A 25,541-nucleotide genomic window follows, 5' to 3' on the forward strand; every position below is an offset into this window, starting at 1 on the left:
CTGGTAGTTTTACGGTAGTACACATACTAACGATGCGCTAAGTGAATACCCCTATTGATTTATTTCAAATATCCTACCAACTGTTTGTACAATTTTCCAGTATCTACATAAAAACACTAATTTTAAAACGAATGCTTCTGTTTCCATATAAAATACTAATTTTTATCACAATAAATAGCGCTTGCTTTACGAAATATAGATATATTCTAAATACAAATTCTTAAGTACCCATTAAACCGATGTGCGTCATGTTACACTTTTTTGGTATATCCGTACGAATTGGCCTCTACATAATAAAAAAAAGAGTGAGAATTAAAATTTAAATAAGCAGTAAAGATTGCACTGATAAACTGTACCTTCATACTCTTTTTGGTAATATGTCAGCAATTCTCCAATCAACCGTCCATCATATTCCTCAACATCCAGTGTACCGCCATAGCGTGGCCACAGGCAAGCCGGATCAACGTCCGAGGTCAATGACTTCCAGTCTTTGTTGTGGAATTTTATCTGAAACAAAACAAAAGGGGTTTTCAGCATCACAAGCCACTTGTTGACCATTTCCAGGGACTTACTCTCTTTCTCAGCTTGTCCGACAGGAATGGTTTGAAGATGGTAAACAGCATATTGAACAGGTAGGAATTGTTAACGACATGGACCGCCTTCAGACGTATGGCCGTACATTCCTGGACCCACTGGACAGCCATGGCTGCGAAGCGGGGCGTAAATTGGACAATGTGCGACAACGACAGGCCGTCCATGTCCAGGATGACAATGGCACCGTTCAGCTGCGTACGGGGTTCATCCATGCCAGCTTCCAGAGCGACTTGCAACGCGCGGAACAGATCGTCCAGGGACACCTTGGAGGGTTTCCACTTTTCTGGAAGTGTGAGGGGGGAAGTTAATAGTAAGTAAATTTACTGTTTTCAAGATGTATGCCAAAATGAGATTAAAGGTTTCTGTCTGCGGAAGGTTGATGAACTTTGCCCACGATAGGAATGTTTTATCTAGTCAAAGGCCTAAGTTATCGTTGCTAAATTGTAATCTTATTCATATTCTAATGCCGCGTAGAGTGCAACCTTTGAACATTACTGTTGCCTAACAGATGAATCTTCTTTTGCTGAACAACTTTGCTCAAGATAGAATCTAGCCGCAGGCCTGAGTTATCATTAAACGAACATGATGTACCCTCTGGTGCCATTTAGTGTAGACTTTTTGGACCAAACTGTTATATGCCAGACCTGTCTTGTCCAACTGACACACTTTTCAAAACATAGAAACTTCAATGATCAGGAATTCCAAGCATAACGATATTGCTGCACCAAGCTCAATCGATTCTATATCAAGTCATCTTCATATCGCATATTATCTTATTGCGTGCTCTCAACTTAGAGCACCCGCACCAATGCGTTGTTATACGGGCTGCTAATTTGACAACTTTAGCCATTGCTATTTTAGTTAGCAACTTGTTTAGGTACCGGTCGTTGTTATCACGACTGTGAATTTACGTTTTCGATGGTTGCTAAACTTTTCGTCGAACTTCGAACTGAAATTGATCACAGAGTTTCGTGATTGTTTTTTTAGACAATATTGATATACCTAACAACGAAGACTGAAGATTGAAGTTTAAGATCCAACTACAGACCCAGGTACTCAAGAAACGGTCCTCCGGAAGATCTGAATAGCCCAGCGATTTTTTAAATCACTTGAATGAATTTGAATCTGGGACCAGCATGTGCACACTGGTGGTCACGAACTGTGGGAGATCCGGAACATCCATAAAAGTGGTCAATTCGTAAAAATGATCGAAATATCGATCTTCTTTTTACTTATTTTAGCTTGTGAATGTATCAAAAAAAAAAAGGTGAAACCTTTAAGCAGTTCTGATTGATAGAAATGGAAGGGATGTTAAAAAATCTTTAAGAGTAAGTTTTGACAGCTCCAGGGCAATCTAATAGATTTCAGGATAATTTACTTCAGCTAAGATCAAGCTTCAGGGCAGTTCCATTAAATTCAGGAAAATTTAAGCATAAAGACCTATGAGTAAGTTACGTGAACTTCGGGTAAGTTCTGAAAATGTTAGGGCAGTTCCATGAATATCAGGAAAACTGTGAGAACTTGAGGGACGTTCGTAAAACTTTAGGTTTGTTTCGAGAACTTTCTGGCAGTTCCATTCATTTCAGTAAAATAGAGGAAACCATCAAGAATTTCCGAAAATTTAAGGATTATAAAAAAAAACTTCAGGGAATGAACTTAAAAACATTAAGAAAGCTACACATAAGATCCATGTTTAAAGGGAAGTTTAAAAATCTTCTGGGCAGTTCCATTCATTTCTGAACAATTCCAGGAACATCATAAGGGAAGTTCCGTAAACTTTAGGAAACAATAGAGATCTGCAGGAGAGTGAATGGAAAGAAGTACTGAGAATTTCAGAAAGTTTTATAGGCAAACTGTGGGAACAAAAGGTAAGTTCCGAAAACTTCTGGATATTTTGGTGAACTTCAGGCAAACTTCAGGATTTTCAAAGAAGTTCCAAAAACATCAGGAAACTGCAGGAACTTTTAAGAAAATTTGAGAAATTCAGGAATATCCAGAGAACTTTTTTTTTTTTTTTTATTTTAATTTATTTGATAAGGCTCAACCGAATTAACTTAACAGAGCCGAGGATTCATGGTCACTATACAATACATCTTAAAGCTATAGTCAAAAGGTACAACACAATAAACACTTTATCTTCTGCTATCCAAAAAGCCTCCTCCATCAGAACTGGAGCCGCTTCCAGTAGTTTCATTGTATGGCAAATTGTTGTACGCCAACGAGGGTCAGAGCGCGTCCATTGCAGCAATGGACGCAAAACGTGGTCAGCACTCACACACTCATCACGAAACGGTTGCTTTTCAAAGTCGACGACGCATCGACCGAAAGAACTGCTGATGAAGAACAATGAGGAGGACCACACAATGGTTGCTGCCGAGTAAACAGACGATCGCGTAGCACACATCGAGAGTGGCCTGCTTTTGTCGACAGCCGAGTGAACACTCCAGAGAACTTTAGAAAAGTCAAAATAATTTCAGAGATGTGGAGATAACTTGAGGAAAATTGACATTTTAAAGAACTTCCAAGTACCTCAAAGAAGTTAGACTAGAGTGCTTTAGGGAATTTCAAAGATATTACCGGCACTTCCAATAACTTCATAACTTCGTGAAATTCAAGAAATTCCAGACTTTCAGGGAAGTTAGAAGATTTGTATGGTAAGGTCCGATAAATTCCGGTCAATTCCATAAACTTCAGAAAAACTTCGAGAATTTTTTTTACAGTTCTATTTAATTTAGGGTAATACCAAAAACTTCAATAGAATTGAGAGTACTTCAGGAATGCTTCGAGAGCAGAAGGAATGATCAGAGAAACTAAGAACAGTTCAACTAATTTCAAGGAAATTGAAGAATGTTTCAGAAGTTCTAAGAAACTCAGGGAATTTCCGAAACTTCATCCAAGTACCAAGGGAAATGTGAGATCATTTTAAGGGAGTTCCATGGGTTTCAATGCAGTTTAAAGAACAGCTAAAAAAAGCAGGAACTTCTGCAACAATCAGATTATGTTCAAGAAAATCGCGAGATATAGATTTTTTGGTAGTTTTATTATATTTTGGGAAGTTCTCGGAACTTCGTAGATGATTAGAGATCTTCATATCAGTTTCATTTATTTAAGGAAAATTGCAGGATATTTCAAGGAATTCAAAGGAATATGATGTTTAAAAAAAATTCATGAATTTTTGATGCTTCATAAATAATGGGAGGTCTTCAGGAAATTTTATAAATATGATTAAAATTTCCGGAACAATAGAAACATTAAAGATTCAAAACCTCACGGAAGTCCAAATTAAACTAGGATTTTTACGCGAATTGTCTACTTTTGTGGATGTTCAAAATCTTCCAGAGAACCACACCGCTACCTAATTGCATATGATAGTCCTAGATCCTAATTCATGCATGTAGCTTCAGAATATGTGAATCGCGAAGCTCTTGAATCTATTTTATCACTTTTACTCATGGTCCGGACCTCCCGAAAGACCGGGTTGTGGCCACCAGCAGTGCGCAAAACAGTCAGACTCATTGAGTCATTTTGATATGAATATGAACTGCCATCTGCCTCATAATTCACTGCCTCGTGGGAGTCTGAATGATTCAGAGGTAAACGAGTCACTGACAGCCGAGCACTCAGTCAGTAGCTCAGTCAACACGTTTATTCTGCCGTGATGGTACCCAATATTTTTTGACGTTGGATAACGTCTTTCGGCAACATACGGGGGTACAAAATTGAAAACAGTCATTTTGGATGCGTTACGAAAAATTAAAAGATTTTGAACGATAATAACTCAACCGTCTCTCGATAGATTTACGAGATAATGGCATCAATCGATTGGAAATATTTCTAGCAATTTGCTGAATGTTTCAAAACTATTGATTTTATTCTGTAAACTATTAAAAAATGGTTAAAAGTAAACCATTGTCTAAAGATGGTGAAAATCGATTGATTTTTTTTATATTCTTATACTTTCTCCAACCGAGACATCAGATGCAAGTATCTGACACCTCTGATATTTTCTGTTCTATTATATAAGCGTCCAACAAGGTCGCCAGTTCCATCATTGTCTATCCGATCGTCGACCCAGCAGCAGAGCAGCAGAGCAGCAGTACCAGAGCAGCGGAAGCAGAGCAACGGCAGCAGAGCAGCGGCAGCAGAGCCTGGGGGCAAAAGGGCAACTACGCCGAGTGCATTGGTGCCAGTGCTCCGGTATACTGGGCCGCCGTCATGGAATGCCCAGCTGCTGTAGTTCTCAGTCGGTCGTATTCACCGTCTGCTCCGCAAGGGCAACTACGCCGAGCGCGTTGGAAAAATGGCCCTTTTCAGGGCCACAACATTATCAAGAAAGAGTTTAACGTACGTATGCGAGTATCTGACACCTCTGATATTTTCTGTTCTACTATATAAGCGTCCAACAAGGTCACCCGTTCCATCATTGTCAACAACATCAGTCCAACAAAACGGCCCTTTTCAGGGCCACCAAACTTTCGCAAAAGAGTTATTAAGGAATATTCCTAAAATATAATATACACAATTAAGTACAACACATAACAGACGTTATCCAACGCCAACCCTGCGGTCGTATCTAGTATACAACCCTTCCAACTTTTGGAATGACTAAGCGTACATTTTATATGGAAAAATGACTCAATTACATGCTGTGTGAGCGAATTTAAGTGACTGAATGTTTTTGTTGGCTCTTTCATTACCTCGTCCTTTACCGTTTGGTACAAACGGTCTGCACAGAGCAATGGATTAAATTTTGCAGTGCTTTCACACTCAGCCTAGGCAGTCAATAATTTTAAACTCTGGCCAACAGAGTTCGCATGCTGGTCCCAGATCCAAATTCATTAATGTACCATCAAAATAAGTGATTAAAAAAAATACGGAGCTCTATGATGTTTTCTACGAATTGGTCCCCTTTACGGATGTTCCGGATCTTTTGAAGGACCGTTCCATGGCCACCAGAGTGCACATACTGGTTTCAAATCCAAATTAATTCATGCAGCATAACAACAAGTTGATTAAAAAAAATCTAGATCCTTTTTTACTAATTTTCCACATTTACGGATGTTCCGGGTCTTCCCTTGGGTCCACATTTTTGTCCCAAATCAAACTTTATTAATATATCACAATGTTCAAATGAAAAACAAAACAAACATTTCATAGATAGCAACGCTTGGGCCGGTTGCTATCGCGCTGCTATATTTGTCAACCCGCTGTTCACCAAGAGGCAGATTGTTATTTCCTGCACTTGAATAGCAACCCCTAGTGCGGTTACTGCGTTATGGTGTAGGTTGCTAAAATAGCTTTAGCAAAGCATTGTTGCGGGTGCTCTTAGTGTTCTTGATTCACTTCCAGAGAGCTTTCGATTATATAGAGATTAGTGACGTTTAACGCACACTAGCGGGAGCAACGCCGTTGTTTATTATTTTTCTCTGGCTAACCTATAAAATGTATGAAAGTAGATCTGTCAAAATGAGTTTGACATCGATTTGTTATGTATTTTCCTCGGATATTCACTAACACGTTCTCACATATCGCACCAATACAACCGGACGTGAAAATCTCTATTCGCTATATTCATAGTCTGGCGGATAGAATCTCGGGAACCACTTGAGCTGTCAAATAGCGGAACCAATCGAGCAAATCACGACCAACAACAGAAAAGAGCACATCAGCTATTGCGAACGAAATTTCGGTCACCGGTTTCTCGTGACTTCGATTGGCGAGGAAAGAATAATCAACGTTTTGTTTATAAAAGTTGATAGTACCTACCTTTTCAATTGTTGGTCTGCAATATATTGAATTGGTTCCGCTTTTTGATGGATCGAAATTCTATCCGCCAGACTATGAATATGGCGACTATACTTTCGATGCCTGTACAAAGTTTGCATTAGTATTATTGTGTGGCAAGCTGTGTCTGTTTTTATCATTTACCATCACCCGCAAAGAGTAGCGCTTCAACTCAGTGTAGATGAATTGCGTTTGTTTTGAAAATTTTCGCTGTTGCGAACGAGCGAAATAAACAAGTGAGTTCATTATACATCAACGAGTACGCGTTTGTTGATAATCACCAGTACTTGATTATCAAACCCAAAATTGTCAAAATCAGGATCGATCCTCAAAAGTAAAATAATCAAATTCATTATGGGCAAAATGATTATTCGACCTCAGAGCCTAAAACCTCGATATTATCATCAATTCAGCATGAGACAATAATTTGCCATCGATCTGTGTGAAACCCAACACGGCCCGTTCTTCAGCGCAATGTTTGTATAAAATGAAAATAATTATTTTGCATTTGATCCTCAAAATCATCCCCACCAAGATGAAGACGAATATTAATATGTACTACAGAGACAACAACAGAATAAAGAAAATCAAATCTAGATGCAGCTGGAACTAGGGCCTAACAGCTTTTGTAAACAATGATTTCTCTCGATGATTTCTAGAAAGTCAAGGCTTGCCCACTCAAATCAACATCACCATCGGATAGGGGAAAACTTCCCCTACCCGTTGGTTATGTTGGTTTGCGGGGGCGTGCTTTGAATTCCGAGAAATCATCGATAGAAGTCATTGTTCAGAAAAGCTGTTACGCCCTAATTCCAGCTCTGTCTAGAAATGTTGACTTCGATACTCAGAGGTTGCTTTGATCAAGAGAATGTTGTTATGTCAAAATTCAAATTCATGCATGTAGTTCGTCTATCTGCTAAGGTTGTCTTAATTTTCAGCTAAGTTGAGTGTAAATGAAATGATTTGGCGAGTACAATATTTCTCTATAAGCCTAGAGAAGTCAAGAAATTTTCCAACCCGAAAAATTCCTAGACCGAACCGGGAATCGAATCCAGCCACCTCCAGCATGGTCTTGCTTTGTAGCTGCGCCTTTACCAACTGAGCTAAGGGAACCCCCAAAAGTCCTGATCAAAATGATAAAACTTTAAGTTAATTAGTTATCAATAGATTTAGAAGCCATAGGGGCCCATAGCCTAGTCAGTAAAGGCACGGTATTACCAAGCCGGAGGCGGTGGGTTCGATTCCCAGTCCGGTCGAGGGAATCTTTCGGGTGGGAAATTTTCTCGACTTCTCTGGGCATAGAGTATCATTGTGTTTGCCACACAATATACAAATTCATGCATTGGTATTGGCATCGAAGGCACTCAATTAATAACTGTGGAAGTGCATTTATAGAACACTAAGTTGAGAGCACGTAATAAGCTAATATGCGCTAAGCAATAAGCTTGAAATGCGAACAAGAAGAAGAAGATTTAGAAGCCGATAACTTTCTGCTATGATTAATCGATTACTTTCAAGGCAACACTTGTGACATAGTAGGCTGGATTTTTGGCCTTATTATTCTTGCCAACATTTTTGCCGATGACAAGCATTTATCATCAGGTACTTCAAGTAGATGTTCCATCAACAATATCCTTCCTTTCCCCGTAACGGAGAAGATTGGTGTGGCTGGCATTGGTAATTGTCATTCATTTCCTGTTTTGAACTCTGATTGGAGAGCTACTCAGTCACAAATAGTTTTCCTTAAACAATTAGTATAAGAACGTTAAAGTAGATAGATGACAGTTGTCAGTATGTAATTTAAGAATATCTCGCGCAACACGAGAAAAGGGCCTATCATTGTTAATCGATTATCTTCATCGATTTTCTTTTTCGCGAATAACCCAACTCAAATGCATTTCCCTTTGAGTGTGTTATTTTAGGTGCAAGCCAACATCATTTTCTGTAGAACTGTGCTGCGAGCTTAGCGAGAAATTCGTTTATGTTGCCGTGGAAAACCAAAGAAAAAGTCGATGAAGATAATCGATCAACGAGGATAGGCCCTTTTCAAATGTTACGCGAGAATTATTCCGTTACAAACGCCACGCAACAAGAATTTACCATCAGGTACTATTGAAGATATAAAATAAAAAAAAACGCCATCTACTGAGTAAACAATATGCTACAATAAATGCTCATCACTTGCCATTCCAAGCCTACTGTTCTCCCAATAAAAAAAAGGCTCATCACCATGAAGTTGAATGTACGGTTCGCTGGATTTATTTTGCCTTCAAATGTTCAATATTGCCCTGTCTGCTGTTTGCGATCGAATTCAAGGCCATTCGCAGTACACAGTAGAAGGAACGTGCTGCCTTGCTTGGCGACTGTCTCGGGTGGTGTAATTTCATACCGATGGCCTATCATTTAACGTAAGTGGATCGATTTCTCAGAACTGTTTATCGATAACCGACATCCGGTAGAAGTTGGCCTACTTTGATAATAGGGTTCGTCACCTACCTATATGCAGGAACCAATCAAACAAGTCTTTTGTGCTATTGTGTACCTCCGCCCTCCCGTTTCATAATATTAGAATAGAATAGTGACATTATAATTACTTACTGCCCACTTCCAGTACCAGGATCCGGCAGCCATTTTGATCTCGCAGCGGTTGGAAATACAGAAGTCCTTCGTCGTACACGTGTTGTACCGTGGCCGGTACTAAATCATCACACAACTTAGCATGCTTTTGTTTGAAACGATAGTAACGTTGAATCTGTAAAACAATTTAAACCAAAACAAAAAACGGAGAATAATTGACTGAAGCTTCCGGGGTGCGGGAGTTAATGAGGTGATTCGAAAATGGTTCTAGATAGAGAGGACTTGATGGCAGATGTCACCGTCGAGCTTGACTCACCAAAGCGAACGCACTGGTCGGGTAAAATTTGCACGGTCGAAGGAACTTGAGCAGAAACGAGTCATCGTCGATGGGGACGTGGAGGGATTTCTCATCTGAAAGTAACAAAGCAAACGAGGGAAATAAATATTGATCGTCATGGTTAAATATTGAGGTTTGTGACGTGAATCAGAATCGTAGTAAATTGGGTGACCAACTTATTTGATACTTCAATTAAGTGATTGATCATCATGCTTTCGCGTGTCAACATCAGAGAAAAAAATAAAAATTAGTGACCTTCACATAGCCTTTACTTTTTACGTATTTGACGCTAGTTTAAATTTGATACGGTCCAAACCAATTTCGCGCTTTAGGCAGCTATTGTATTCACTTTTTGACTATCTATTGTGGCTCAATATGGGTGGCTCAATCTAAAACTCATTCGGTTTTGGTTGCATTTCATGTTTTTCATTTGTCAATGACTAAAACTGATATAAACGTTGGAAAGAAGATCCAACAGTTTTCATGATCCAATCAGGAAAAAAACACTTAGCGTTTCATATAGCATCGTATTTCATCGTTCCTACTTCTAAAATGCCATGTCATTTAATACAAAGTTCCGAGGAAGTGCAGATTACTGTCATTAAATGTAGCACTGCAATTGCAGCAATTGCACCTTTCCTCACCCTCTCAAGGTAGACTAGTTTATGGTTTTTGCTCTTAAGCGATGCAATTTTTCATCATATCTCTTCGTTTCTGGCTGGGAATTTTGTATTTGTTTTGCGGAAAAGTACCAAGTTTAGAACGCAGAACCAACGTAGCAAAGCACCTACCTAATGAATTAAACATATTGCTAAGATTTTAATTACAAACGAGTATTCATCGTAGCAAGCGATTATGTGTTAATTACTGAGCGAGCGCGCTTGCTCACAGTAGGCACAGAAGCAGAGCAGCAGTCAGGCGGCGCACGATACAGTGTGGCGTCGCCGCCTTTCCTGTCAAGGTCTAGGCTAATCGAGAGGCTCAACTTGAGCGACACGCTTTTCCGCATTGATGTGCAGGCGCGTGTGGTTTGTTGATGTTGAAGGTGGGAAAAATGGTGTTCTGATTGCGATAATTATATTGTCCTCCCTGCAAACTAACATTTCTCGAATAAGCCTATAGAATTCGTTAACATTAATGGGAAACATCTTGAAAACATGGCCAATAGGGTGGTTCAAAATAAAGATTTTGCTTCACCAAACTCAATCAATTCTAAATCAAGTTTTTATCATTCTCCCAAAATTTAAGTTTATTTGGATGCGAACTCATACTGGCCCTTGGAAGTTAATGTGGAAATTAAAATGGGAAAAGTGAACTTTTTATTCTCAATGTCCTAGTCCGTCGCCATAATGATTCACGAAACAATGACAACTTTTTGATTAAACTTCAAATTAATTAGTTATCAATTGATTAAAAAGCCGATAACTTTCTGATATGATTAATCGACTGCTTTCAGGGCAACACAGCATCTTGCACCATGACATATAGTAGCCTGGATTTTTGACCCTATTCTTTGCGCCAAGCAGACTACTGTTGCCTGCTGAGCAGTTGATGGAGCATGTCGGAAGAACATCATCTTCGTTATCAATTATTCACTAATTATTCTGACGTTTATTTAAAATGCTTTCTTGAGCAAAGTTGTAGCTGGGAAAATTTCACATGAGTAGCAAACTATTCCGTAGCTCATTACAGAGAAGAGCGAATGAGAACAACAAGTTCACTTATCCCATAGTAATCCCCATATAAACTTCAAAGGGCCAGCGCAGTATGAGTTCGCATTCTAATGAGCTCCAATTTTGAGACATGATTTAAAATCGATTGAGCTTGGTGGAGAAAATTGATATTTTGGACCACTCTAATGGCCAACTGGAAGTACTTCAATGCGAATATACTGCCTTAATTTTACTCAGAGCTTACTTGTATTTTGGGTCTTCCGAAGGCTTAGTCATTAAAAGTGATGCAGTTGGTATAATTTATGGACTTCCTTGGCCATAGAATATCAGATGAGAGTCTACTGCTTTGGCTAATAATAAAAGTTTGTCGATTCTCTCATTCCAGAAAAGAAGCTATCTATCAAATTTGGAATATCTATCCTATCTTGATCCGACTCAACTGCGAAACAAAATTATCACTAAACAGTGAATTTCCCGTTTTTATATTGTGGGAAACTATTAACTGGCAACTGTTGACTGAAGTGTTCATTAGAAGCTGTCCGGATTGTAATCTCCTCGTGAAATAAACTTAATTGCAGCACACATTCATTACAGTCCTATTGAATGCGATGTGAGGGTCAACCAAACACCTGCTTAGTACGATAAGTTTTTCCTAGATTGCTAATATCATGAGGCGTAATATTTGCACACCTTTGTTGATTAATTAAAACAACACAAATAATCATATACAGCAGTTCTCAAACTTTCATTGATTGCGATCTTCTGTTGGGTATTTCATAAATAAGCTAGGGTAAACCAGGGGGAACGACACTCATTTGGATGTATTTTTTCAGTCTAGTAATTACTTAGGATTTTCGGGGAAAAACATAATTGATGAGATTTTTTTGAGTGTGTCGTGTTGACGAAAATAGAGCAGGGATAGAAAAAAATAGATGGGAATAGATCAGGCAATTCTCGCGTCACTTTTCAAATAGACCAATGTAACATATCCACCATTTTGAGAAAATCGAAGTTGAAGTTCGACAGATTATTAATTTAACTGTTTAAAAACAATACATTTTGCAATACTATTTTTAATGTAGCCAGTGTATAATAAAGTTGAAAATTCAGAAGAAACGGTAAAATCACAATTTTACTTTGAATTTCATGCTACAACATAGAAAAAACCACATAGGACGTTTTGACAAGTAGAGTTGTACATCGGACATGTTACATTGGACGATTTTTCTCAATGACATAATCAATGAGTGTTACATTGGACGTTTTGTCTACATGATACTAGATTCCCTTTCACAGATTTCAGAGTATAGTACCTAACTTTAGATTGGCCCCGCCTTTGAAAAATGAGCACCAATCATGTCAGGCAGTCCGAATGACCGAAGTAACAATCATATACCCATCATTTCAAACTGTACATTGGACAATTTTTTACCTATGATTATCTTAAATAAATGAAAGTGAATTTGGATGGATGTTTTTGTATGACATACAATGATAGAAGAGCAACAATTTGTATCGTTTAATTCGGTTTGTTTACATTTGTTACATTGGTCGATTTGAAAAGTGACGCGAGAATTGATGTGATGTGAGGGATGTTAAAAAATTTCAGAGGGATACGAGTCTGAACGCGAAGAGGATAGGTGTAAAAAGAAGAAAAATTTGCTGCAATGAAGCGTCCATGAATTACGTAACGCTTATAGGGGAAGAGGGGGTCACCTATATCGTTACGAATTATACATAGGGGAGGAGTAGTAAAGCTTTGCGTTGCGTAAAAAAGAGAACATTTTGTTTTTTTTTTCGTTTCTTGATGTAAAGTTTGAAAATACAGGTCTTTTTTGACGTTTTTGGCAACGACAACGAAGGCTATCATCACTAAATCTTGCTTTACAAAATGGATCTGTTTTAATTTTATAAATTGAGATTTTTGCTATCTTGAACTTTTGAAAAGGAGGTACTCGATGGTACGCTGATCTTTTGTTTTTGTTTTGAATATTAATAATATAACTAATTACCTAAAAATAAAAAAAAATACAAAACGAAATCAAACATTAATTAAATGAAAAGGCGGGGGAGGGGGGTTTATAGAGCGTTGCGTAATAAATAGAGGGGGGTCATTTTCAGTGTAACGTTTTGTTCCAAGGGGGGGGGGGTCAAAAATATTGATTTTTAGCGAAACGGAATCAATGGACACCGCTCGGGACACCGCCCAACTATAATAATCAAAGCTCACAGCTCAAGTGCAGAAAACGGTTCCGCACCGTAAAGGTCGAGACTGCACAGTAGGAGGAACAGGTGATGGCGATGGATTACAAGGTTCCAGTTAATATTCCCAGCTGTATTTGGACGGGAATTTGATCCGCAATATTCTCGCACAGAAATACATCACCGGTGGGTGTCTTACTTCACCATTAGCTCCGAGGCCGAGTGGAAAAAAACGACCTGAATTCCTTTTCCACCTGCTTGTCGTAGGGGGTTTCATTGGTAAGGCTTTTCCCGGGGCTAGAATCAGCAGTTCGAACGAAATCAACAGTTGCTTCGCGCCTGTTCGGTAACTTCCATGCTACAACACACAGAGACCCGGGCTCTTATCCGTCGAATTCGATCGGTTTGAGTCCGGGAAATGGATGTGCGTTGCCGTCTCCTCCTTGATGCACTTGATGTTTTTTGCCCTCGAGACCGATTATAGACGAATGGTCCGTCATCTTTTTTTAGTTTTCGCACCGATTTTTTACCGGCACGGTCAGCTGACATACGTGGTGTTTGTTGTGGAGAGTGTTGTAAACTGACAGTGAGTATGGCAGAGTGCCTCGCGGTCGACCTGAAAACTTCGAGAAACTGCACGGCTTGCTTGACAATTTGTGTGCATGCAGAAGGGATAAGTTGGGAATAGAAAGAATAAATAGGATCGATTGAAATTTTGTGCACGTTGAAAATTATATGAGAGGTTTGGGTAAAAATGGGATAATTCTGAAGTGTCGTTTCCCCTGGGGTAAACACTCCTGTAGTTGCGGTACGTTAGAAGCGTTTCGTTCCTATAGTTGCTTATGGAGACTCCATAAGCAACTATAGGAACTTTTCGCTTCTAACGTACCGCAACTCTAGGAGGGTTTACCCTGAATCAAATAAGTCCAAAATTGCTTCTAAAATAGCAGTAAAACGCAAAAAAAACCTTCAAATGTTTTATTTTAAAAATGAGCCTTTTTCACCGATTTCCAAGCGTTAATCTTGTTATTTATTATACCCTACAAACCCTTAACGAAAATTTAGTTAGAAAAAAAGTTCAATTTATGCGTGATTTTTCTGTTATTAATCTTCTATTTTTTATAATCTTCAGACTTCCTTCAGTAGTATCTTCTAACTACCTCCGAAAGATTCTTCCAACTTATTCTGAAAGTTTTTTTTCTGTTCTCTCTTGAAAGTGTCCTGTGACTACTCCCGAAATTTTGATTCGGGTTTTTCTTGGAGTTTTTCTCGCAACCAGGGGTTGAAACGGTTGACTCCCCAAGTAACAAATCTAGAGCTGCTTGGTAATATAAAAAAAATATAAAGGTTTTATTGTAGCTGCAACCATTACCTACAGCTTTATGACGGTCATATAAAATGCAAGTCATGGAACATTTTATAGCTATCTACAAAACCCCTATAAAGCTTATAAAAAAAACCAACTGATGCTTATGCTATTTCACTTATTAAAGGTTTTATGATTGCCTTGAAGTATAAAAAAAGCAATATGAATTGCCCTTATAAAACCCAAAAATAAATCCTTATATTGCTTTATAAGTAAGCGCAATAAAACTAAGCCCAAGACATGCAAAACGTCAGAGAAAGAAGTTAGATTGTGGCACCATCTTTGCGGAAGAGTTTTGAACTATTTGTTTATGTCAATAGATGGTCCTTATTATGATGAGAAATTTTGCCCAAGACACCAAGTCGCGGAAATGCTTCGTTTCGGAGTTATTAATTTCGCTCCTCTAGGTTGCATTCCTGACCCAGTGTGCATTGTAAGCATTAGGCATTTTAAGAAATTGCGCTTGATGTTTTTCTTGCCTGCTGTCCTCTGTCGCCATATTGTCATTATGAAAATGCCATTAGCCATGGAATAAAATCCAAGAAATTCCAATAAAATAATGGCTAAATTAGAGATCCGAAATGATTTCCAGTGGGCATTGGTATGAATTTATTTATTGAGATCTATTTTTTGTAAAATTAAGATGATTCCATCAAATTAATTTGATTTCTGAAACAATCTTTTTTGTTAACTTGAATTATTTTGGAGGTGCATTTATTTAACGCTCATATTATCCCAATATACACGATAAAATTTCAAGCGCATATGTTTTGGAACTTCTAAAAAGTCATATATTTTCTTTAATACCCCGTTCACATTACAGCCTATATCACGTAATGTAGGCTGTCTTGCAATGAGCACTCATACATTGGATTTCCAGTGAAAACTAGATGTATGAGTGCTGATTGCAAAATTGATTGCACGGTGATCTTGACACCAACGCTTAAACCTATTTTTACCGATAAAGGTTTCCATATGGAAAAAAAAATTCAGCAAAACAGAACAACAACAAGCTAATTTATGGTGGTTGCTTTGAAGTAAATAAAAATTAAATTGGATTTATAACTGATTTTCTCCAAAGCGCAATAAAACTGCTTGAATACAATATTACTCTTAAAGAGGCTATGAGAACCTTTTGTAGAGTATGGGGCTTTCTTATAAAAGGTTTTAAGACAGCTTTATTGTGATTCTCAAGCATGCTTTATAAACCTTATCAAGAGTGGTCCACTAAGCTGGAAGACGATCTTATCGGTTATCAAAAGGTTGTACTGGAGCTATTAAATTTATTGACGGTTTTATAAAATTGATCTCAAAAACCACTAATAGAGTGCAATAAAACAAGAAATGCTACTTGGGTCGTACGCGTCAGTCTGTTTGTGTTCGTAAACTCATGCTCTACCGTCGTCTCTCTCACACAACACAAACGGTAGAATAACATAGAGCAAAAAGAAAATAATCAAATAACTATCATATGCAAGGTTGCAAAGACTCATTTCAGCTAAAACAATGTTTTTCTAAATTATGAAATAATTAGATGCCATGATCAAATTTTGAATTGGTAGGATACAAGAAGAGGTTGCAAAGAATGTGTTTGACATATTAAACCTGTTTATTTCACTTCATGAGAGTCACAATCAGCGATTTTTCACAAACTCACTCACTCACTCACTCACTCACTCAGCGATCAGCAAATCGTTGATTGTGACTCATAGAAAGCAAAATTTACAGGTTTTATGTTTCCAACGCATACTTTGTAACCTCTTCTTGTAAATTACAAGTAAAACATGCCATCATACCATCTTTTGGTTTTATTATTCCGAAAAACATTATTTTAGCTGAAATGAATCTTTGCAACCTTGATCATATGACATATGTGATTTCGTTCTAATTCCTCAATTTGGTTTAAATTAAACCATTTCTGGTCATAAATGTCAATATAAGGACATCATTCATGGTTGCTATTTTCAGAATTCACACTAGCACAACATCAGCAGCTCTTATTATAAGAAAAACTTAAATACATAAATTCGTGACAGTCTTCGGCGACAGTGTCATATGACATTTTAGTTTGGTACTGTACTATGATAGCTTGTTTTGCAGGTGTCGGAGGCAATGACAGCCGATTATCACAGAAAATATGTCGACTACGATGTATAACTATGTCGCTTACAAGACAGCTCGCAACTTCTCTTTCCTTTCCGCGGAAGCTTGTTCCAGTTTTATTGAATGACTTTCTCTGGATGTTTATTTTGCCTTCCCCTGCAAGATTCTTCCGACATCCACCGGAAGATTCGTGCAACTTTTCCTGGAAGTTTATTCTGGTTTTCAGCTTCGAGCTTCTGGCGACATCATCTAGAAATATGTCCCATTAGACTGATGCAAAATTTGACTTTTTCGCTCCACAGTGCTTAAATGGTTTCAAATCGGGTCGTGATTAGCCTCCAAAAGTTACAACTCATTTGGTTAGAAACAGACTTCGCACAAACCATTTGAAGTTTACATGTAAATTACTATGGGAAATCTCAACTTTTTGTTTATTGCCTTCTAGTCTTTTTCCATATTGAGCTGCAAAACAGCTCGATAGTTATTCTTATAGAAAATTTTTTCAGCTACAACTTTGCTAAAGATCGTTTCTATGTAAAACGAGACAGGAAATAGTTATTAATTATTTAAGAGATTGGTAAACTTATGACATGATCAAGCAGCTGTAGGCAACACTGTATTTTGCAGTGTGACATAGTAGCCATGATTTTTGTGTCCTATTCAACGCCCCAGAAACACCAATGTTGCCTGCTGAGCAGTTGATTGAACCATCAATAACTTTCGATCCTAGCATTTAATCAAAAAGTGGTCTCCAGCAAAGTTGTAGCTGGGAAAATTTCCCACAAGTAAAGTTGAAAGCTTTTGAAGCAGACCGATATGGTGAATTATTAGATAGACATGAACAAAAATCTTGGTTTTACCATAGTAATTCCCATACAAACTTCAAATGGTTTGTGCCATCTCAGTTTCTCACCAAATGGGTTCAAATTTTGAGAGGTTAGTCAGGATCCGATTTGGAATCGTTTAAGTATTGTGGAGCGAAAATTTCAAATTTTGCATCACTCTAATGTCCCATACTTCCTCTGAAAGTTTCTTCTGACTGACACCAGACGATTTTTACGATTTTTCCTGGAAGCTCCTTCTACGTTCCCCCAGAAGTCCTGCCCTGCGACTTGCCCCGCAAGTTTCAGCCGACATCCTCAAGAAGTTTTTCGAAAGTTTCTTTGGACTTGCCTGTTCCTTGGGGAAGGATGTACGGAGAGTCTCGTTGACACCGTTGAGGAATTTAGTAGTTAATAAAATTTGAACCATACGGCGGCAATTCTCCAGAGTATCAATGACAAGGTCAGAGTCTGCATTGATCTTTATACAGGTTTAATGCTTCGCGCCATGGGAGGTGACGTAAAGCTAGTCGTATGGATCAGACTTTCTGTCAAGCCCAGTTTTGTTATCATCCTAAAAAATCCTCCTTCCATAGGGGTGATTCATCTTTGACAAGACGTACCATTTTTATGGCACAATTGTAGAAGGCTATGATTTATTGAATTATTTTCAAAAGTGACAGGTCCCTGTCCCAAGGCTCATGTCTTAGTTCTCTTCTTTTTAACTTTTATGTAAAAGATATCGACAACGGTTTGGCAGAACATTGCACGCTAAGACAACTTGCAGATGACGGTGTGGTTTCCATAAGAGGTCCACATGCCGTGGACTTGCAAGCACCATTCCAAAGTACCTTCGATAACTTGTCTTCCTGGGCTAGGAATCTAGGGATCTAATTCTCACCGCTGAAAACTGTACTGTTAGGCGGTTCGCAATGCTGTTGTATTTTATAAGGACTGTTTCAATTTGAAACTAGAACAGAAACGCACCTCTCGCAATGCTGAGTTGCAGTTTCATAATTCGAGCACTATTTTGCACCAGATTTGCAACTGCTCGACTATTCTGTTTTATTTCTGAGCGAGTTTGAAACACGAATGGAACTCTGTTTCAAATTTCTTTGTATGTGTTTAAAGATGTTTCGAAGAGCTTCACAAACAAAAAACGGAGAACTTCATAGAGGACAGTAAAGTTTATGAAACTTGATGATTACAAACATTTTTTAGAACTGTGCGTTGCGCTGATCGTGTTGCAGTTTTATTTTTGACAGTTTCAAATTATAGAATTGACGAGTAGTTTAAAACAATCTTGAAACTCAGCATTGCGAACGGCCTTAGTGTTTACTCGAAAGCGGTACCCAGCCCAAACGCAGCCTAATATTTTGGGCAGAAACATTACCAAATCATTGTTGTTCTAGTACCTTGGGGTCTGGTTTGATTAAAAGTTCACCAAAAGTACCAACACGTCAATTAAACACTTCATTCGAGCAGTTAAAATTACGTTTACTACCACTCCAACTTTGAAATATAACATTATTTTGAGATTTTTTCTTCTAGAACCACGAGAAAAGTAGCCAACATTTGTGCGTTTCATAAAAAAAAATAGAAATTAGTTGGTCCAGTTTTGTGAAATCGCTGGTAGAAAGTCACGCCAAAACTGCTTGACAAAGTGGTCAATTGCGTGAAAAGATATTTTACAGACGTTTCCTGTCTTCAAAGGATCCACTGGCTTCGGTGTCTTCAATGAAAACTCTAGCGCCTTTCGCACACTTCAGGAACCTTGTTCCGTTTTTGTTACTGAGCTGGAAGCAATCAACTTCGCATTGGGGATGATTTCCAACATGCCCGCAGACCATTACTTCATCTTCTCGAACAATCTCAGTTCGATTGAGGCTATTCGGTCGATGAAAGAAGGCCGAAAGATCATATATGATTACCTTTGTATGGGTCTCCTCACTCTCTCGCAAATACACGATGAATTTTACCATTTAGTGCGTCAGTGTACCCTTTCGAGGTGTCAAACCGATTGGGACAATGGAAATCTTGGACGGTGGTTGCATTCAATTACTCCTAATGTTTCTTCGAGAGCGTGGTTTAAAGGCTTAGACTTAAGTCGTGTGATGAGTAGCCTTATGTCCAACCACTACTCGTTAGATGCGCATCCCAATAGAATGAACCTCGTGGACAGCAACATCTGTCTGTGTGAAAACGGTTACGATGACAACGATCACGCGGTTTGGCAATGTTCGGATAATGACGCTGGCAGAGAGTGACCCTCGAGGCCCAAGACATACAGCCCTATATCCCTATCAGAGACGTTGGGAATCCGCGATATCTGCTATATGCAGTCGATTTATGTGTTTCTGCAAATGTTTTGTATAAAAAATTAATTCCTTTGTCTTTCCTTATTAGTTTTGGTTTGTCTTGTCACCCGTCTCGATGAGTCTCATCGTCACCGACTGATCAACATAACCGGTTGAACTCCAAACGAATCTAGAACCGCACTGCCGTTCATACTGGCGACATCGTTCTGATGAGACATCGAAACCCCACTCTCCTGATCATATCCTTCAACTATGTACCTACCCCTCTAACCCTCGGGTAGGCCGCGAGTATTCGGCTCAACTCCTACTAGACATAGAAATATGTCAATTTTGTTACAAACAATGAACAATGAATGATCGGCTCCGTAAAGCTAACGCGATTGAGCCTTCCAAATAAACGAACTATATAAAAAGAAAAAGTGACAGGTGAAAAATGAACCATTCAAAATTTCTACCATGTCACTGCATTTTCCCGGACAGATCAAGGAGGAAGTCCCTCAGGATCAAGACCAAGCCAAACTGAACCAAGAATATTAGAGTTACCAGAAGCTCGAAATACAAAAGGAAGAATATTAAATGGAAAATTCCGATTTGCAGAAGGCCGATTTGGAGAATTGGTTCGAAGATTACAATGCTCGGGAGTTGAGACACATTTGGGAAGCACAAATGGCGACTCACGATCAGCTGCGGACGCTCAACACGAAGCTGGACGAGGTGATTAGCCGTCCGAAGCGAATACTCGGACTGTCCTCGGTTCAAGGTGGAGGAGGTGTGCCACCACCTCACGTTACACAACAGCAATCCGTAGATGCATCCAAGATCGCTACCAGAAGCACCATTCAGTGTCACGGAGTTGATGCGATGCTGTTACCGAGATCCGTTCAATTATAGACGAACCGAATTCTCGAGCGGATTCGATTCTGAACAGCCAGGCCATATTACACTACTAGCTATGTCTCTTCCTATCATGTCTACAGCTTCAACCCACATCTATCTTCGAATATTACCACGCACCGATCAAACTTTAGGAAAATTACGAAAGCTTGTTTTTTGGTGGCCATATTTTGCGTGGGATCCATCCACGCAACACTGTACAAACAATTTTCTGTATCTGAGAAATAAGCACACTTATGAATGTTGAATAAAATTAAAATATGCACGAAATAGACTCAACCAAAATTTAATTAAGTATTCTCCCGTCACTTTTCAAACCGACCAATTGATCGATTTTCTCTCGTTAATCAGTCGGCTCTAAAAACATGTTCAGTTGTTCTTATCGTCCAATACACTTAATAATACTTTCATTTAGCAGACTATGTAAGCAAATTAGCCCTAAATATGAATGCAGTATAGTTATTAACGAAAGAGGGAATCGATGAAGGGAATCGTTCAATGTAGATTGGTCTATTTGAAAAGTGACGCGAGATTTGTTTTGCTTGTGATTTCAAAGTGCAGTCAATTTGCTTTAATCATGGCCATCTTGGTAATCATCATATCTCGATTACTTCTTCGAATGGACGTATCAGCTTTTGTAAACAATGCATTTGATCGTCGATTTGGTGTAACTGGTAGCTCGCCCACACATGCTAACATGGGAAATTTTCCCCTACCTGCTAGTGTTGTTAGTAAGTGTGTGCCAGCTACCAGTTGCGCCAAATCGACGATCAAATGCATTGTTAACAAAAGCTGATACGTCACTTTGAAAAAGTAATCGAGATATGTCAGAAAGGGGTAATTCAAATGTTATAGTGCTGGAGCGTAAAAAGCTGGATAATCTCTTGAAATATTCCTCACAATTCCTTTAGGGGGGATCCATTTAGTACGTCACGCTCTAAGGAGGGATGTCCCCTTACAAAATCTTTTAAAATATCCGCGGTATTCTTCTTAGAATTGCCATAGAGATCTGCTTAGAACTTTATTAGAGTTCTTCTCAGAATTCTCCTGTTAACTCCCTAGGAACTCTGCTGAGTAATCTACCGAATTACACAGGGCATCCTTCTCTATATTTCCTCTCGAGCAGGGCTGTGGAGTCGAAGTCGGAGTCAGAAGCATTTTTGAGCATAAGAATGACAGTTAATGTGATTATGTCGCAGCGCTTAGTGGGCAAAAAATAAGTGGAAGTGTCTGAATATTGAAACGGCAACAGATAAGGACTGAACACAATGATAGCGGCAAACGCGCAATGTACTAAAACCGCACCAAACACTGTACCGCAGCCTTTTTGCCGCATTCCTACCCACAATGCATGCGCGCAAAATCTATTTATTTTATCTGTACGCAGGCTGTACGTAAACAAACCACGTAAACGGGATTATTTTGACTGCAGTTTTGAGTTCGTGGTCCTGAGTACATAATATGGCCACCAATGTTCATATTATTGGATTATCATGTAGTTTGATGTGTCACATGAGGATGTGTCCGGATCTGACCAACGTGTTACTGAGTACGTAATATGGCCACCAATGATCTTAGTTTTGAATTTTGTTGTAGTTTTATGTCTCGCATGAGGGTGTTGAGAAGAACGTGTCCACTTCCCGGGGGTACCCGGAACATGTCCGGATCTGACGCCCTGTTTACATTATGCTGATTTCTTTTTAGTACAGTTATAGCACACTAGCACCAGCACACCAGCACATATGTAAACACTCCATTCATGCTGATGGTGATTTTTGCCAGCAGAAAAATTATCAGCGACAGTGAACCAGCATAAGTGTACACCGGGCGCTGGTTCAAACCAAGGGCCTGACACGCCGTCATCTTTTCGTAGCCAGTATTCAAAAAAATATCGCATATCAATCCAAGCTACATGGCTACATGTTATTAGTAGAGTAGTAGAGATAGGGGTGGCACCACCTTGGTTCAAACTGCTTAATATTCTAATTTAATAAGCACCAAGAACAGAATGATTAACGCTTTGCATACAAATCATTTGTTTGTTAACTGCAGCCGCATCAAACGGTGATTCAACTAATCCCACTATCATCCATCGCCTGTACAGCAGTACTAGCGGTGAAAATGTTAACAGAATAATTTATTTTCCAATTCGAACATTAAAATTCAACCTTCCGATTCCAATTGTTATTATCTCCGCTAGCAACACATAGGTACTATAGATCCCATATTTTCATGGAAAATACAAGACCTAGTTTGTTTTTAAATACCATACGGGAAATTGTGCAATATGTATACCTGCATGCATTAGTATTTATTTACCCGAACATTTGACACCCCGTACAACCGAAGCAAGCGTGGCAGCTGTTACCGTACGTGAGAGGAATTTGGGAGAATCATGGTCTGTCATTGGAATTGTCAACTTCATGTTCGATTGATGTTGGGGCGCAGGCGTATCGACGTGTGTCAGCAGGTGATAATGATTGAGTGGAGACCGGCTGTGGTTGTTAACCTTGCAGGCATCGTTAGTGTCGTTCCGTTTCGCGGGAAGATGCTCTTGAGTTCGGTCAAGTGCAAGTACGACTACGATGTTTGGCTCGTAAATGAGTCGAAGCAATCCACGACGCGATTGCGTTTGAACTTGTCTGAACTTTTCTGCGGTGGATTGCTTAGATTTGCAAATTGGCAACTGGAAAAATATGAACCGCTATACTTTGATATCGCACACACTTTTTTGTACTGATAGGTACTTTGTTTTCGCACACGTACCGGTTGTAATGATTTCGATGGCTACACGTGACAACAGTGATCGATGACTTTTAATTTGATACGGCTTTCCGTTGGATCGTTAATTACACTGAGTGTGCAGTTTTATTACATTTCTGAGCTATCCAATTAAACGATGACGTGTTGCTTTGAGCTGCTAAATCGGACTTAACGGCCCGGCGTAGTGGTTAACATCCATACTTCGCACGCCAAAGTCACGAGCTCAAATCTCATTCCTGGACAAGTCACGAATGACCCAATAGTGTAAAGGTGACTATGATAAATAAAAAAAAAACAAATAAACCAGAATTGCCAGAGTAAAATTATCTCCGTCTGAATTTCGGCTTGAAACTGACGCACATTGGTTTGTAAATATTACGATACCCGTCAGACTTGTTTACTAATTGGAGGTGTTTTCATTTGGCTGAGAGTCCCATTTGTTGGTGTTCATAGCGAAAATCTTCCAGGATATTTTGTTGCTTATTGGATTGAAATTAGCAACAATTAGACGATAGAGCTCTGATATAAAACTGGAATCTATTTTGATATGATTATTTCCGCTCTTGTGGCTAAGATTAGTGCGACTATTCACTGTTAATTTACTTTCAATGTTGATAAACATTTTTGCTGGCGACTTTTAAATAAATAAATAGGAATGTATAAAAATAATTAAAAATTAATAATGATAAAAGAGATAATACCGTGCATCGGGATCACTCAGAGTCAAGGTTCACATTCTATGGAACTTACTTTAGGATAATCTGATCATCGAAAATAGTTGAAAACGTAGAGCGTAAATTTCCTGCGGTAGAAGTTGTTAGCACATGTTTTTACTTCCTATTTGATGCGTTCTCTTGGTTCCAGAGATCTACATCAAACACGTTTGACAATCAGCCTACACTTTCATACCGTTCACTTCTAAGCATATCACACCGGACATATTTCTGACCAGACTGGTTAGCATTGATTTTCGACTGCGCGATACAATCCTCACTAGAATTCAGTGCTCTTAAATTCGGTTGTAGATCACCTTCCGGCTGCTAACATTTATGAATCCCGCACAACTTTATCGATCACAGTCTCCTTTCTAACTACCAAATGTGAAACGCAGCCAACTGACAAAGATTGAAAAAACCAGTTTTAAAACAACCTGCGTCTGCATCGATACTGACCTTGTAGTTTGGCCCTCAGTTCCTTGATCGCCTCTGCAATGACGTCGGGCGTTTCTCGTAGTTCACGTGCTGCCTTCTCCTTGGACTTCGGATCGGTGAATTCGTCATTTTCGAGCCGAACGAAGTAATCCCGGCCCAGATCGATGTAGGGCACTTTGCCATCGTCAAACTTTATCGTCGCCATCTGCGATCAACGAAAATCAAACAATCAATCTTGGGCAATCTAAGCAGCCCTGTGGGCAAATAATAATGCCACCACCGACGCGTTTTTGGTTGCTTTGATTCTCTCTTGTGCACTTTTCGAACAAGCTACCACGTTCGAGAGGGAGACGAATTAAATTATGTGTGTAAAATAGCAAATCGCTTTACCCTTGCAGAAGTTTCGCAAGTATTTCTCTTGTTGTTGGCAACTCCGCAGCAGCTATTATGTAGATGAATGGACTGTACTGTGTGTGGCCTCCAGAGAGATGCTTCTCACGGGTGACTACGGACAACCACAACCAACCACGCGCGCGAGTTTCGACTGCTTGGATCCCACCAAGCACAGAGCTAACCGAACGCGACGGAGAACAGACACTAAATGATCGAACACCCTATATTGCGCGCGATTGTCGATCCTCACCATCTAGGCATTAGCGGGTTCTATAATGGAAGTGTGTATTTGTAAACAACAACCTGTGTGCGGTCTATGGGCTGTGATGAGCAATTGTGTGGCTGAATCTGCATAGGAAAAAGTGCTGTTCTCATCAGTAGGTTTTAGGTTTTTGAATTGTTAGATGAGTGGAGTGAGAAACTGTTGAAGGGCTATTAAATTAGGTGAGTTGAGAACTTCATTTGACGCGGTTGTAGATCGGAGCAGTCTAGGTTTAATATTGCGCGTACGACTGAAAATCGTGACGACATTTCTCGCTGGCATCACTGGCATCCCGATATGTTG

General features: G+C 39.1%; 1 protein-coding gene across 1 annotated transcript; it reads right to left on the reverse strand.

The window, feature by feature from the left end:
- On the reverse strand, positions 1-25,189 carry LOC135715263 (clavesin-1). Its single transcript, XM_065238593.1, has 7 exons — positions 24,974-25,189; positions 24,605-24,788; positions 9,272-9,366; positions 8,977-9,130; positions 573-877; positions 357-507; positions 1-286 (listed from the first exon to the last, which is right to left on the reverse strand). Exons 2-7 carry the CDS (start codon positions 24,786-24,788, stop codon positions 252-254), a joined length of 924 nt encoding a protein of 307 aa, XP_065094665.1. The 5' UTR covers positions 24,974-25,189; the 3' UTR covers positions 1-251.
- Between the last annotated feature and the right edge of the window lie 352 nt (positions 25,190-25,541).

Source organism: Ochlerotatus camptorhynchus, unplaced genomic scaffold (assembly GCF_037179485.1).
Source record: "Ochlerotatus camptorhynchus isolate MF236.1 unplaced genomic scaffold, CSIRO-AGI_Acam_v1.1 ptg000045l, whole genome shotgun sequence".
Lineage (NCBI taxonomy): Eukaryota > Metazoa > Arthropoda > Insecta > Diptera > Culicidae > Ochlerotatus > Ochlerotatus camptorhynchus.

Coding starts and splice junctions, on each gene's coding strand:
- LOC135715263 (XM_065238593.1), bottom strand. CDS start 24,788: ATGGCGACGATAAAGTTTGACGATGGCAAAGTGCCCTACATCGATCTG. Junction 9,131..9,271: donor CGACCAGTGCGTTCGCTTTG/GTGAGTCAAGCT, acceptor ATTGTTTTACAG/ATTCAACGTTACTATCGTTT. Junction 508..572: donor CGGACAAGCTGAGAAAGAGA/GTAAGTCCCTGG, acceptor GTTTTGTTTCAG/ATAAAATTCCACAACAAAGA.